This window comes from Schistocerca cancellata, chromosome 6, assembly GCF_023864275.1.
Source record: "Schistocerca cancellata isolate TAMUIC-IGC-003103 chromosome 6, iqSchCanc2.1, whole genome shotgun sequence".
NCBI classification, from domain to species: domain Eukaryota; kingdom Metazoa; phylum Arthropoda; class Insecta; order Orthoptera; family Acrididae; genus Schistocerca; species Schistocerca cancellata.
The window spans coordinates 127,822,351-127,835,379 of NC_064631.1; the positions used below are offsets into that span (position 1 = coordinate 127,822,351).

The 13,029-nt window shown below is 43.2% G+C and overlaps 1 protein-coding gene across 1 annotated transcript; it reads left to right on the top strand.

The window, feature by feature from the left end:
* Window positions 1–581: 581 nt before the first annotated feature.
* On the top strand, window positions 582–12,484 carry LOC126191079 (trypsin alpha-like). The gene is made up of 2 exons (XM_049931797.1): window positions 582–949; window positions 11,942–12,484. The coding sequence occupies exons 1-2, from the start codon at window positions 584–586 to the stop codon at window positions 12,332–12,334; spliced, it is 759 nt and encodes a 252-aa protein (XP_049787754.1). The 5' UTR covers window positions 582–583; the 3' UTR covers window positions 12,335–12,484.
* Window positions 12,485–13,029: the final 545 nt, after the last annotated feature.

A 13,029-nucleotide genomic window follows, 5' to 3' on the forward strand; every position in this document is an offset into this window, starting at 1 on the left:
CAGCTTCTTCTTTTCTGTTCGTTCTTACGGCCATGTTACGTAAATGTTTGTTTCTAGTGCAGACAAGAGCTTCAGTATGTGTTAATAAGTGCGAGATCATCGTAATTTAGACTTTCCTAGATTCCCTAAACCTCTTAAGATACATGACAGTAAAAGCTCTGCACTTCCTGTACTCAGCTGATTCTAGATGAGCTAGCCTTCTTCCTTTTGTTTCATAAATGTACACCAAACTTTAAACCGAAACATTCCATCCTGTCTTAAATGTCGATGGTATGTCAAATGCTTTCACTGATAATGAATCAAGACACAGCTTTGTGGAGTGAAGACACATGGAAATTTTATGGATCGAAATGATGAGCAGTGGCCATCTATTATTAATATATGGACTAATATATATTCTTCCAACTGATTACTCTGTTATCATCTACATCTTGAGACAGATCTGTAATCTGAAGTGGTTGTTTTCAGAAATAAGCCAGTGACGATACTGTTAGGTTATCTAGTGTTCGAGAACGAAGATAACAAACTGAGTGCACCTGCTAATATAAAGGTGTTGCAAAGCTGGACCACAGTAGCTGCGATGATGCTGCGCCTCCTCCTCGCGGTCCTGTGTCTGGTGTCTTGTGGCCTGGCCGCCCCCCGGCCGGTCAGGGTCAGGGCCAGGGGCAACGGCCGGATAATCGGCGGCACCTTCACCGACATCGCGAGCTACCCGTGGATGGTATCCATGCAGATCAACGGCCTCCACTACTGTGGGGGCTCCGTCATCAGCAGCAACTGGGTTCTGTGCGCCGGCCACTGCCTCTACGGCGCCAACATCGCCACCTACAGTTTGAGGGCCGGCACCACGACCCGCGAGAGCGGCGGCGTCGTGTCTGCCGTGGCGTACGGCGCACTGCATGGTTACTACAACCCCACCACGATTGACTACGACATCTCGGTGATGCAAGTGAGTGCCGTCTACTTCCTATCACTGCCCGATTCAGTTATTGTACCGACTCTGTTCCACAGAATTTAGTGGAGCGAGGTCTTGGTTATTAAAGTGCACAATGGTAAAATTTATTAAGAGAACCCATATTATTTGTTAATAAAATCTGAAGGAACGAAATTTTATGCCAAGTAATAGAGTAAGCCGGCTGGAGTGTCCGAGCGGTTCTAGGCGCTACAGTCTGGAACCGCGTGACCGCTACGGTCGCAGGTTCGAATCCTGCCTCGGGCCCGGATGTGTGTGATGTCCTTAGGTTAGTTAGCTTTAAGTAGTTCTAAGTTCTACGGGACTGATGACTTCAGAAATTAAGACCCATAGTGCTCACAGCCATTTGAACCATTTTTGTAATAGAGTAAGGCAATTTGTATAAGCAGATGACACAACCACTAATACTGGTTGCTATGAGGGGCAATCAAATTAAAACCGAACAACTGCCATACGCGTTAGACACATATTTCATTGGGAGACGAGAGATGATTAATTCATATCTCGTAGGAATCTGGTCGGCTGGTGACGGATCGACTTCGGTATTCACTCTTTCACTCCCTCGTCCGACTGAAAGCGATGTCCACACATGTCTTTCTTCAGGTCGCCATTGACAGTTACTGACTGTACGGAGGACGTCGTAGTGTTTCTCGACCAAATCAGTGTAGTGTAGCCATCTATGTATTGGCAGTGTGAGAGCGGATGTTATTGTACAACATTATGACAGCATTGCGACAGCCAGAGGGCAGGCGGCAAAGCCAAAAATGGCAACATACCACATCCCCACGCCAAGTAATCTAGAACTTTGGACACAGCTTCCGGTAAGATCTTGAAGATCTTCTTCTTTGATTGCAGCGGCTTAGCTTTGCAGAAGCTGCTGTGAACCATAAGGTCACAACACCTAGGGCTGCTGAAGTTAAAATCTTCTGGGTTATTAGGCCGCGTCGTGATTCTTCTAAAATGATCGGCGATTCGACCCCTCTGCTGGGATCTTCCTCAGCATCTTCTGATGTCCACTACTGCTAGAACACTGTCAAAAAAAAGAAAGGTTCAAATGGCTCTGAGCACTATGGGACTTAACATCTGAGGTCATTAGTCCCCTAGAACTTAGAACTACTAACACCTAACTAACCTAAGGACATCACACACAGAACACTGTCAGAGACGAGTGTCGCATCCTCTTATAAACGGGGAGTTTTCACTCGTCCGTGTTGGAGAAGTGATAGTATTGGTTAAAATTCTTATGGCTACCATTGGCGGGCCATAGTCATTGGCTGATATTTCCGCTCTGATGCAGAAGAAGGGGCGTTGGTAGCTCATCTCCTGTGGATACCATTGGCGGCCCATCGTCATTGGATAGAAAGGCACTATTCCACAACTGTGCTGGAGTAGAGTTGTTGGTTGAAATGCCTGTTACGGCTATTGGTTGGTCGTCATCAGTGGCTAGATTCGAAACGGACGGAGCTAGAGAGGGGGAATGCTTACCCAAAATATTATTGTCCACCGAGGTGACTTGCAGCGCGTTGTTTATGCCGCTCACACACTTTCTTGACGGCAGGGAGCCACGATGCCGGAAGCATATAGCCGTCCTCTCTTTTGAAATTAGATGAATTTTTAGAAATTTCAACCGCTTCTCGTACCTTTCTTCTGTAAATGTTTGTTTCTTCAGCCAGTACACACACGTTTTTAAAGTCGATGTCAGAGCCACAGTTCTCATGATATTCCGCTACTGCCGATTTTCCAGTTTGTTTTAGCCGCATGTGCCGTTCGTGTTCCTTAATGCGTTCTTTAATAGTTCCTCCCGTTTCGCCTATATACCCTTTGCCGCAGCCACATGTCACTTGATAGACACCTCCATTGTGGAGGCAATCCGGTGCATCCGTTTTCCGTCGGAAGAAGTCTTTCATTTTGTTCTGACTAAATTAAGATGTCTGAATACCATTTTTCTTTAAAATTCCGCTTATGCGGTCAGTGACCCCAGAAACGAACGGGACGGAGTGAGAAGGCGGTTCCTCGTCATTCTTATTAGCGGTATAAATATTCCGCCTAAAAGCTCTGTCGATTGTCTAACTATCATACCCATTTGCCTTCAATGTCCTCTTTAAAAAATTCAACTCTGATTCCAAGTTGTCGTCATCACTGATACGTAAAAACCTGCAGACTTACACCTAGGGTTACTGTCGGACGCAGTTGAATTCTTCAGATGCACTCATCCGGTTCCACGATGATGCCTACCCCCACATTGCAAATTTGGCAAATGCTTCGCTTAAGCGATGTCTGAAGCTCGTGGTCTAAAGGTTAGCGTTGCTACCTATGGATTCCGGGTTCGATTCCCGGCCGGGTTTCGGATTTTCTCTGCCCGGGAACTGCGTATTTGTGTTGTCCTCATCATTTCATCATCATTATCATTACTCGTAATAGTGGCTACACTGGAGTCTGTAAAAACTAGGTCTTTGTTGCGCTGATGACTGCACAGTTGACCGCCCCACAAACCAAACATCATCATCATCGCTTCAACGATTCAGTTGGGAAACGCTGCAACATACTCCGTACAGCCCGGATCTTTCATGAAGAGATTTCCACATCTTTTACGACCTGAAGAAAGTCGGGGGTGGTCCTCACTTTCAGTCTGACGAGGAACTGCCGAAGTTAGTCTTGGTCCATCAGCGGCCAACCGCATTCTATGGAACAGGAACTGATAGTCCCAACTGCCATTGTGATACATGTGTATGGTAATTACTTCTGGATGGAACAGTTCCTTGGTCCCATTGTCGTGGGTGGTAAGTTTTTATTTGACTGTGACTTACACTTTGACGGGAGATGCGGTGGTATTGTGTATCCGTAGGATACAATGTTTGAATACGTACAGGCCACTCAGTTAAACTTGACACAAGAAAATGACTCTCGTGCTCTGAATAACAAACGCTATTATCTTCCGCAAAGGCAGCATGCTACAGTTCTTATCGAACTACCTTCCACCTGAGGCTGTTAACATCCTTCCAACCCTGCCTCAACTGTGTATGTTATTACCCAGTCGCAATCCAAAGTTAACTCTTCAGAATACATTAACAAAGCCACAAAACCATACACACTCGGATAAAAGATCAACATTTAACAAGCTTACCAATAAAATAACTTACCAATAAAATAACTTAAAATTATACACCGTCATATTACTTCCACCTTCTAAAACCCTAAAGGAAACGTGGTATGGATAACTTACAAGTACGAAGTACTAACCGCTTTAAGAAATTTCTTGAAATACAACAACACTTAAAATTTTTACATCGCACTCCCTGAGTACCACTGTTTTCCAGCATACTGAGTTAGTTTAATACACCAGGATAAAACATATGTGAAGGTATCACCTCTATACAACATTAACATCAAATACGCACAGTAGAATGAAATGTATCAAATATACGAACACAAGCCCAGTGCCCAGCTAATTATGCCATTAAAAGCCACTACCAGACCTGAGGAGCCGCCTGCGAGCTCTGAACAATTTGTCTTTATTTAATCCCAACCTCACGAGTTCGAAACAAATCCTCAAAACAGCCAGCACGGGATGCACAGTCTCGGAGTGGATGCCCTCTCGAATACAGCCTAGATCGAACACGTTACTTTAGCTAATGGTAGAAACGTCCCGCTTGTATTTCATATTCTTTGGAATTCCGTGTAACACTTAGATTTTTGCCATCCTGGGAGTTTCACTGCTCTCGTATAATATTCGAAGGTATCGGACATAATTACGATTCATACAGTTCTGGGCACTACTCCGGATTCCGGTAGCAAGGCAACCCAAGAAAGAGCTGCAGACAACGGGGACAGGACTCAGATCACTAACAGAACGACATACATAACCTAGCTCGGCCATCTAACCACCGCCGGCAGTTTAAAAGTACTTCCGCTGTCTTCCTGGTCGTGGGTTCACAACAGGTGGCAAGCCAAGTTGATCCAAACACTCTTTAGAGGAGTAGGTTATAGGTGGCACCACGGCACGGTGCCAAAGATTCTCGTGACAGCTGAAGAGCCTCGTCAAGCGGCACTACACCAAGATTATCAGTAATTTAATCAGTTGTTTTCACTCCTCCCAGAACTGAAGATAGACGTTGACTCTGGGTATTGTATCATAGACACAGTCCCTTTGACTGTTCAGAGATGTCACTAAACCCGCCCAAAGATGTAAACAACCATGCATGAGCAGTGCCTATTAGACGTGTGGGGGGTCTGACAGCCCAGCAGTTCCAGTCATTCCACCAAGAAGGAGGTACACGGCTCATGTTATCTGTAGTTCAAACATGCCTAGACGGTCAGTACCGCGGTTGGATCGCGTCCGCATTGTTACTTTGTGTCAGCAATTGGTCTCAACAATAAAAGTGTCCGGGCGTCTCAGAGTGAACCAAAGCGAAGTTGTTCGGACATGGAGGTGATTCAGAGAGACGAAGTGTAGATGACACGCCTCGCTCAGGCTGCCCAAGGGCCACTACAGCAGTGGATAACCGCTACCTATCGATCATGGCTCGGAAGAACCCTGACAAGGCAACCATATTGAATAATGCTTTTCGTTCAGCCACAGGACGTCGGGTTACAACTCAAATGCGAGCAATAGGCTTCATGATGCACAATTTCACTCCTGACGTCCATGGTGAGGTCAATCTCTGCAACCACGACACCATGCAGCGCGGTACAGATGGGCCCAACAACATGACGAATAGACCGCTCAGGATTGGCATCGCGATCTCCTCGCCGATGAGTGTCCCATATGCCATATGCGGAGACGTGTTTGGAGGAAACCCGCTCAGGCTGAAAGCTGTGGACACACCGTCCAGCGAGTGCAAAAGTGGTGGTTCTCTGCTGTTTTGGTGTGGCATTATCTAGAGAAGACGTACGCCGCTGGTGGTTATGGAAGACCCGTAACGGCTGTGCGATACGTGAATGCCATCCTCCGACCGACTTCCTGCCATATCGGCAGCATATTGGCGAGGAATTTGTCTTCATGGACAACAATTCGTACCCCTCATCATGTACATCTTGTGAATGACTTCCTTCAGGATAACAACATTCCTCGACTAGAGTGATCAGAATGTTCTCCAGACATGAACCCTATTGAACAGGAATGGGATAGACTGAAAAGGGCTGTTTTATGGACGACATAACCCATAAACCACTCTGAGGGAGTCCGCCGTATCGACGTTGAGGAGTGGGACAATCTAGACAACCAGAACCTTGATGAACTTGTGGACAGTATGCTTCGATGAATACATGCACGGATCAATGCAAGAGGACGTTCTACTGGGTATTAGAGCTACCGGTCTGTACAACAATCTGGACCTCCACTTGTGAAGGTCTCACTGTATGGTGGTACAACATGCAATGTGTGGTTTTTGTTGCGAATAAAAATGGCGGGAATGATGTTTATGTTACGCTAAGTTGTAAACGTGGCTGATTTTTTCAGTGAACGTTTATAAATTAAAATTGAAAAAAATGAGCCCTCGGACACAATTTTTAGTCTTAGTAACCAGGTTTTAACACTTCTATGAGTGTCTTCATCAGAATTTTAACGTTAAAAGTGGCCTAAAACCTAATTACAAATCTATGGAAAAAGAAATTTTTTATATAAAGTGTAAGTACTGACTAACGATACAAGACAGGGACAGTACTTACATGTCACCTATAAAATAAATAACAGTCCAAAATGGCTTTAGTCACAATAATTTTAAAAAGAATGCATGAAGGCAAGCCACTAAGGGCTGATCATACCTGTACAGCCAAAGGTTGCAACGGAGAGTTCCACCGCTACAATAAGTCTTTGGTTATCAGCACATTAAGTTTCCCGTTCCGTTACCAAAGTATTTAGTATTTCTTTGCTGTTGACGCCTGAGGTACATAATTCTCACTAGCGACAGTTTTAACGTCTTCTTTATCTTCGCCTTCTTCTTCCTATTCTTGCAACCGTGGCTGCTTTAGTGCCTTGCGGTCTTTGTGTCAGCAGTTAAGTATGTAATACTTAAATAAAACAAATCACAGACTTTCTTGTTCGTCTTCATGTAGTTCAAGCATAATGTTTGGTTCCTCAACGAAAATAAATCTTTCTCGGTATTTTAACCTTCTGTCCTATAAGAACATTTATGTTTTTTGAGGAACGAAATATTAAGTTTAATTTTCATGTGAAGGACGAGAAGCTCTACGGTATTCCTTGTAAAAAGGGACCTTTTTTTGGCCCATATAGAAGACACTAGTACTCATAATGAGAAAAAGAAGTGGACGACGATCAACAGTTGGCAGTGACGCAGTACCATAATTCTCTAAAGGAAAGAAATGCTAGCTACTGTTGTAAAAAAGGGAAACTTACATCGTGTGCTAATAAGAAAAGCTATATTTGTCTGTTATTTGGTACGATCATGTCTGCATTACGTTGAAGGGTTGTACATTTAATACTTAAAAAAAATAATAAAAAATAAAAAATCAGAGAAGAATAGGAATATGTTTAATGAAAATGAACTAATCCCAACGGCACTCGGACGCTGCTGCAGTTCAAGTTGTCCAGTTATTGGCGGGCTATACTAAGTGTGACCTGCTGTTGACATGACCTGGATTACATTCCGTAAGTAACAGACGTGAACACTGGTGCTCCACCACATATTTGGTCGACTTCACTAAAGCTGCACTTCAGATATCTGTTGGAGAAAAATGTGGTATATCACCACTTTGCTAATTTCAACCCAACCGTATTGGTTGCGGTATGTAATAATATACTCGTATACGAGCTATGTAGGATTCAGATCGCTCTCCACCACATTTTTGGTCGACTTCACTGAGGCTGCACTTCAGGAATCTGTTGCAGAAAAATGCGGTATATCACCACTTTGCTAATTTCAACCCAACCATATTACTAGCGGTAAGTAATAATATACTCGTATACGAGCTACGTAGTATTCAGATCCGACGCTGAATGAGTAACTTTTCGAGGGATATACCATAAATCTTTGCTCATGTATTTTCAGTTAACAGATTTTTGGTTGTTTTAATGTTTAAAAACCATAACGCTGTCATAGTAAGTAAAATAATAGCTGTCAGTTTTCATCGTTAACCACGATGAAATGTGTTACAGAGCAACAATATGCAATAAGACCACTTCCCGGTTACAGGTGGGAGGCAGTGTATTTCGGTTGGATATGGTGCAGCAACTTGCCCCGTGTCATAAGCATAGCAGTGTGTGGGGCCACTTGTTACAGTTCCTTATAGTATAGCAACCTGACTGAAGCAACATTTATGCAGAGATCTGGTGTTATTTGTTATGCAGTAACAATCTGCTCCCAGGTCGCACCAGTGTTTAAGAAGGGTAGTAGGAGTAATCTATCGAACTACAGACCTATATCATTGACGTCTTTTTGCAGTAGGGTTTTGGAGCATATACTGTATTCAAACATTATGAATCACCTCGAAGGGAACGATCTATTGATACGTAATCAGCATGGTTTCAGAAAACATTGTTCTTGTACAACGCAGCTAGCTCTTTATTCGCACGATGTAATGGCCGCTATCGACAGGAGATCTCAAGTTGATTCCGTATTTCTAGATTTCTGGAAATCTTTTGATACCGTTCCTCAGAAGCGACTTCTAATCAAGCTGCGGGTCTATGGGGTATCGTCACTGTTGTGCGACTGGATTCGTGATTTCCTGTCAGAAAGATCGCAGTTCGTAGTAATAGACGGCAAACCATCGAGTAAAACTGAAGTGATATCAGGTGTTCCCAGGGAAGCGTCCTGGGACCTCTGCTGTTCGTGATCTATATAAATGACCTGGGTGACAATCTGAGCAGCTCTCTGAGGCTGTTCGCAGATGATGCTGTAATTTACCGTCTAGTAAGGTCATCCGAAGACCAGTATCAGTTTGCAAAGCGATTTAGAAAAGATTGGATTGCTGTATGGTGTGGCAGGTGGCAGTTGACGCTAAATAAAGTGTGAGGTGATCCACATGAGTTCCAAAAGAATCCGTTGGAATTCGATTACTCGATAAATAGTACAATTCTCAAGGCTGTCAATTCAACTAAGTACCTGGGTGTTAAAATTACGAACAACTTCAGTTGGAAAGACCACATAGATAATACTGTGGGGAAGGCGAGCCAAAGGTTGCGTTTCATTGGCAGGACACTTAGAAGATGCAACAAGTCTACTAAAGAGACAGCTTACACTACACTTGTTCGTCCTCTGTTAGAATATTGCTGCACGGTGTGGGATCCTTACCAGGTGGGATTGACGGAGGACATCGAAAGGGTGCAAAAAAGGGCAGCTCGTTTTGTATTATCACATAATAGAGGAGAGAGTGTGGCAGATATGATACGCGAGTTGGGATGGAAGTCATTAAAGCAAAGACGTTTTTCGTCGCGGCGAGATCTATTTACGAAACTTCAGTCACCAACTTTCTCTTCCGAATGTGAAAGTATTTTGTTGAGCCCAACCTACATAGAAATCAGAGCTCGAACACAAAGGTTTAGGTGTTCGTTTTTCCCGCGCGCTGTTCGGGAGTGGAATGGTAGAGAGATAGTATGATTGTGGTTTGATGAAGCCACTGCCAAGCACTTAAATGTGAATTGCAGAGTACTCATGTAGATGTAGATGGAAACGTATGAAACAGCTATTCGTTGCAATTGTATTTAACACTTATCTCTAATCAATGGTTGGTGATTAAATTGTGACAATTTCGTTTCACGATTACCTGTAACAGGTGGCGTATTTGGCAATTTGTTACAATTTTGTTGTCTGTAACTGGCGACATATGAGGTAAATTATTACAATTTCATTTGTGTGATTTGCACATAAACTGTGTTACAAATGTCGAACTATTCTCGTTGCAAAGGGCTGCACAACATGTAAGTTAGATAAGTAGTGTCTATATGCATGTCAGGTGTATTTGTTAGTGTTATTGCACAGTTAAGCTATAAAAGTATTCCGTTGCTTGTTTTTTTCGGTTACAGATAAAACATCTTCTGGTACTTTAATAAAAACACACGCAATTTTTTCTCCAAAAGGTCGTATTTCCGATTACAGTCGGAGATCTGTTCGGAACCTTAGCCATCACTGTCTTCGACAAAGCAGTGTTTATCTCACAGAGTGTGTTTCAAAGTTACAGTTGCATATAATGATAGCATGCTTCTTACTGACATGGAGCATGCTCCATATCACTGATGTAGATCACTATACTGCAATGCATAAAGAAAAGCCTTCCCTCCCGTATGTTAAATGTTAAGACCTCATATACCACACAGAAGTTTTTGTAAACAAGTACATCTTTAATATTCTATAAGAGATTAAATAAAACTGGCCATGTGCGAAATGGAGTCTAGTACTGAGGGTTCGGTACAACCTTAATTATATATACAGATAGCTCATCCATTCTGGAATTCGAGAATCTCGACCATTCTTCCCTGTTATGGACATTGCTGTTGGAAAGCTATCACTCCCAGGGATTCAATGATTTTCAAGAATGTCTTGTTTTTAGTAATATGTGACATAACATGTAACAGGAAGCAGGTGACTCTAACTACAATATTAAGCAGCTCCGCATTGAGTCTGACTGGATTGCAATGGTAATGGTCAAACTTCAGACCAGGAATGCGAAACTAGTGATGGTTTTAATTTCAAATTTGACGTCGGATAAGAAATAAGAAAGAAAATTTTTTTCTTCGCACTGTAAATAAAAATCTATATTTCTCGGAGGTTTTTTCCTTTACTTGTACTTTGAAACCTTGCTTCTAGCTAAATTTAATGATTCTAGGCCAGCGGGAAGTACCCTATAGGCTCGGAAGAGTTTGCGAGTATCAAAATATGTAACTTAAATGGCCCTAGCTTTTGCTTATAGTAACTTAGAAGCTTAATGTGATTACACCAACAAGGGACCATAGACTTTAGTATATGACGTATATTTCAACTTGATATGTCTACACTTTCCTGATAGAAAGGGCAACCCATTTCTATCAGGAAAGAAGAACAGACACTTTTTTCTCCTGTGATATAACAATAAATTTACAGTTTTGAGAGTTATTCTGTTTTATGCACTGTGAAAACTTGTTTCATGTCAAAAGTTCACGATTCGGCATAGGCAATTAGATATAGTTTTTGATGAGTGTCTTTGCGAGTGTCATAAAATGTAAAATAAAAGGCCGAATCTTATGACTACATTGACTTAGAGGATCGTCTTTTTTACGCTGCCAAGAGACCGTAGGCCTTACATTTTACGTAAATGTCAACTTCATACATGTTCCCATTCATAAGAAAAAGCGGTCTTAACAGACGGACGATCAGACAAAGAGCCACATGAGAACTGACGAAAACTTTTTTCTAGTGGTATAATTACAAACATATAGTTGCCGGATATTTTGCTTCGATTGTACTGTGAAGCCTACCTTATTGCCAAATTTCATGTTTCTAGGACAACGGCAAGTAGACGACAGTTTTTGATGAATGAGTTGCTGAGAATTAAAGTGTGTGACGTAAATTCCGTATCTTTTGATTTCTTCGACTTAGAAGCTTTTGTTTTTACAACGCCAAGGGACCACAGACCTTAGTATCCAACACAAATGAAAACTTGACACGTTTACCTGCTCATGAGAAAAGGGTTTTCAGCAGTCGGACAGAGAGATGTACAAAAAAAGCGATCCTTTGTGGATTGTGTTTTTAAATATTGATGCAAGGAACCCTTAAAATAAGAAATTTGTAAAAGAGAAACTAATTCCGATCTGACGTTGGTACAAAACTGAAACTACTTATTACGAAATAAATCATCGATCAAAAGATGTAGCTAGTTGCAGTGTTTTTATTCAGTAATACTTGCATATAGTGTGTTTTCAAAGATTCGTTAACAGTTCTTTGTACGTTTTTATTCATATGTTAACTGGCTCATTGTGTTAGCGAACTTCCTTTACGCATCTAATCAGAAATTAACGAAGTGTTTCGTACATTGCAGGCAGCCACTCCTTTCCCCATCGGTGGCAACATACAGATCGTGGGTCTGCCTGCCCAAGGCTACGACCCGCCAGGCGGGCTCGCAGTCACCGTGACTGGCTGGGGAGGCACGGCCACCACGGGGCCGCCTGCGCCGCCCACGATGATGAAGGTGGACATCAACATCATCGACCGCGCCACCTGCGTGACCATTTTTGGCGTCACCGACCGCATGATCTGCGCCGGCGAGGCCGGCAGGAGCACCTGCATTGGCGACTCCGGAGGTCCGCTCGTCAGCGGCAGCACTCAGGTCGGCATCGTCTCGTGGACATATTTACCATGCGAGGCCCAAGGCGGCGTCTACGCTAACGTCGGCAACCTCCGTTCCTGGATCACTGCTGCCGCTGGAGTCTGATAAAGTTTTCCCATTCTATATGCGTTCATGTAAAACAGGTTGCAAAATAATCACTTACCATATACACTTATGGTTTTCAAACTTCTATCATATATAAAAATGCCTTTACGGTGTGTGTCAAACGTTATTAGCATCAAATAAAGGAGATTATCTTTAATCTGGAAAGTATTTTATTTGTGTTCAGTTTTTTATGGGAGTAGATGGCAGGTAAATTACAGTGGTAAATTGTGATTCCACATAGACAGTGACGTCATATGCAACTGCAGTCTATCTCGGCGTATTCCACTGATACATTCTTCTCTGGTTATCAGCGTCCTCTTGTAGCAATGTTTCGACGAGTTTCGTACCCATCATCTTCTGGTGAAGTGTCGGGATGCCGTGCTCTGTATATCTCTATAGCTGCTTTGCCGTCGTCCACTTCTGTAGGCCGGCCAATCAAGTTCCTCCGGAAGGGGGCACCGCGTCGGTTGTGATGGCGGTTTCGGGGAAGCTGGGGGAGGGGAGGGGGGGAGGCCGTGGCACGGCCAGGCGACGAGACCTGGTGGCTGTCCAATTTGCCTGCGGACGCCGCCGCTGCTGCTGGGTACGAAACTCACCGAAACGAAGCGACAAAACGACGCCACCTCTAGGCTAATAACCCGAGAAGAATGCATGAGTGACGTCATTTAACTCTAATACACCACTTCGTCTAAAAA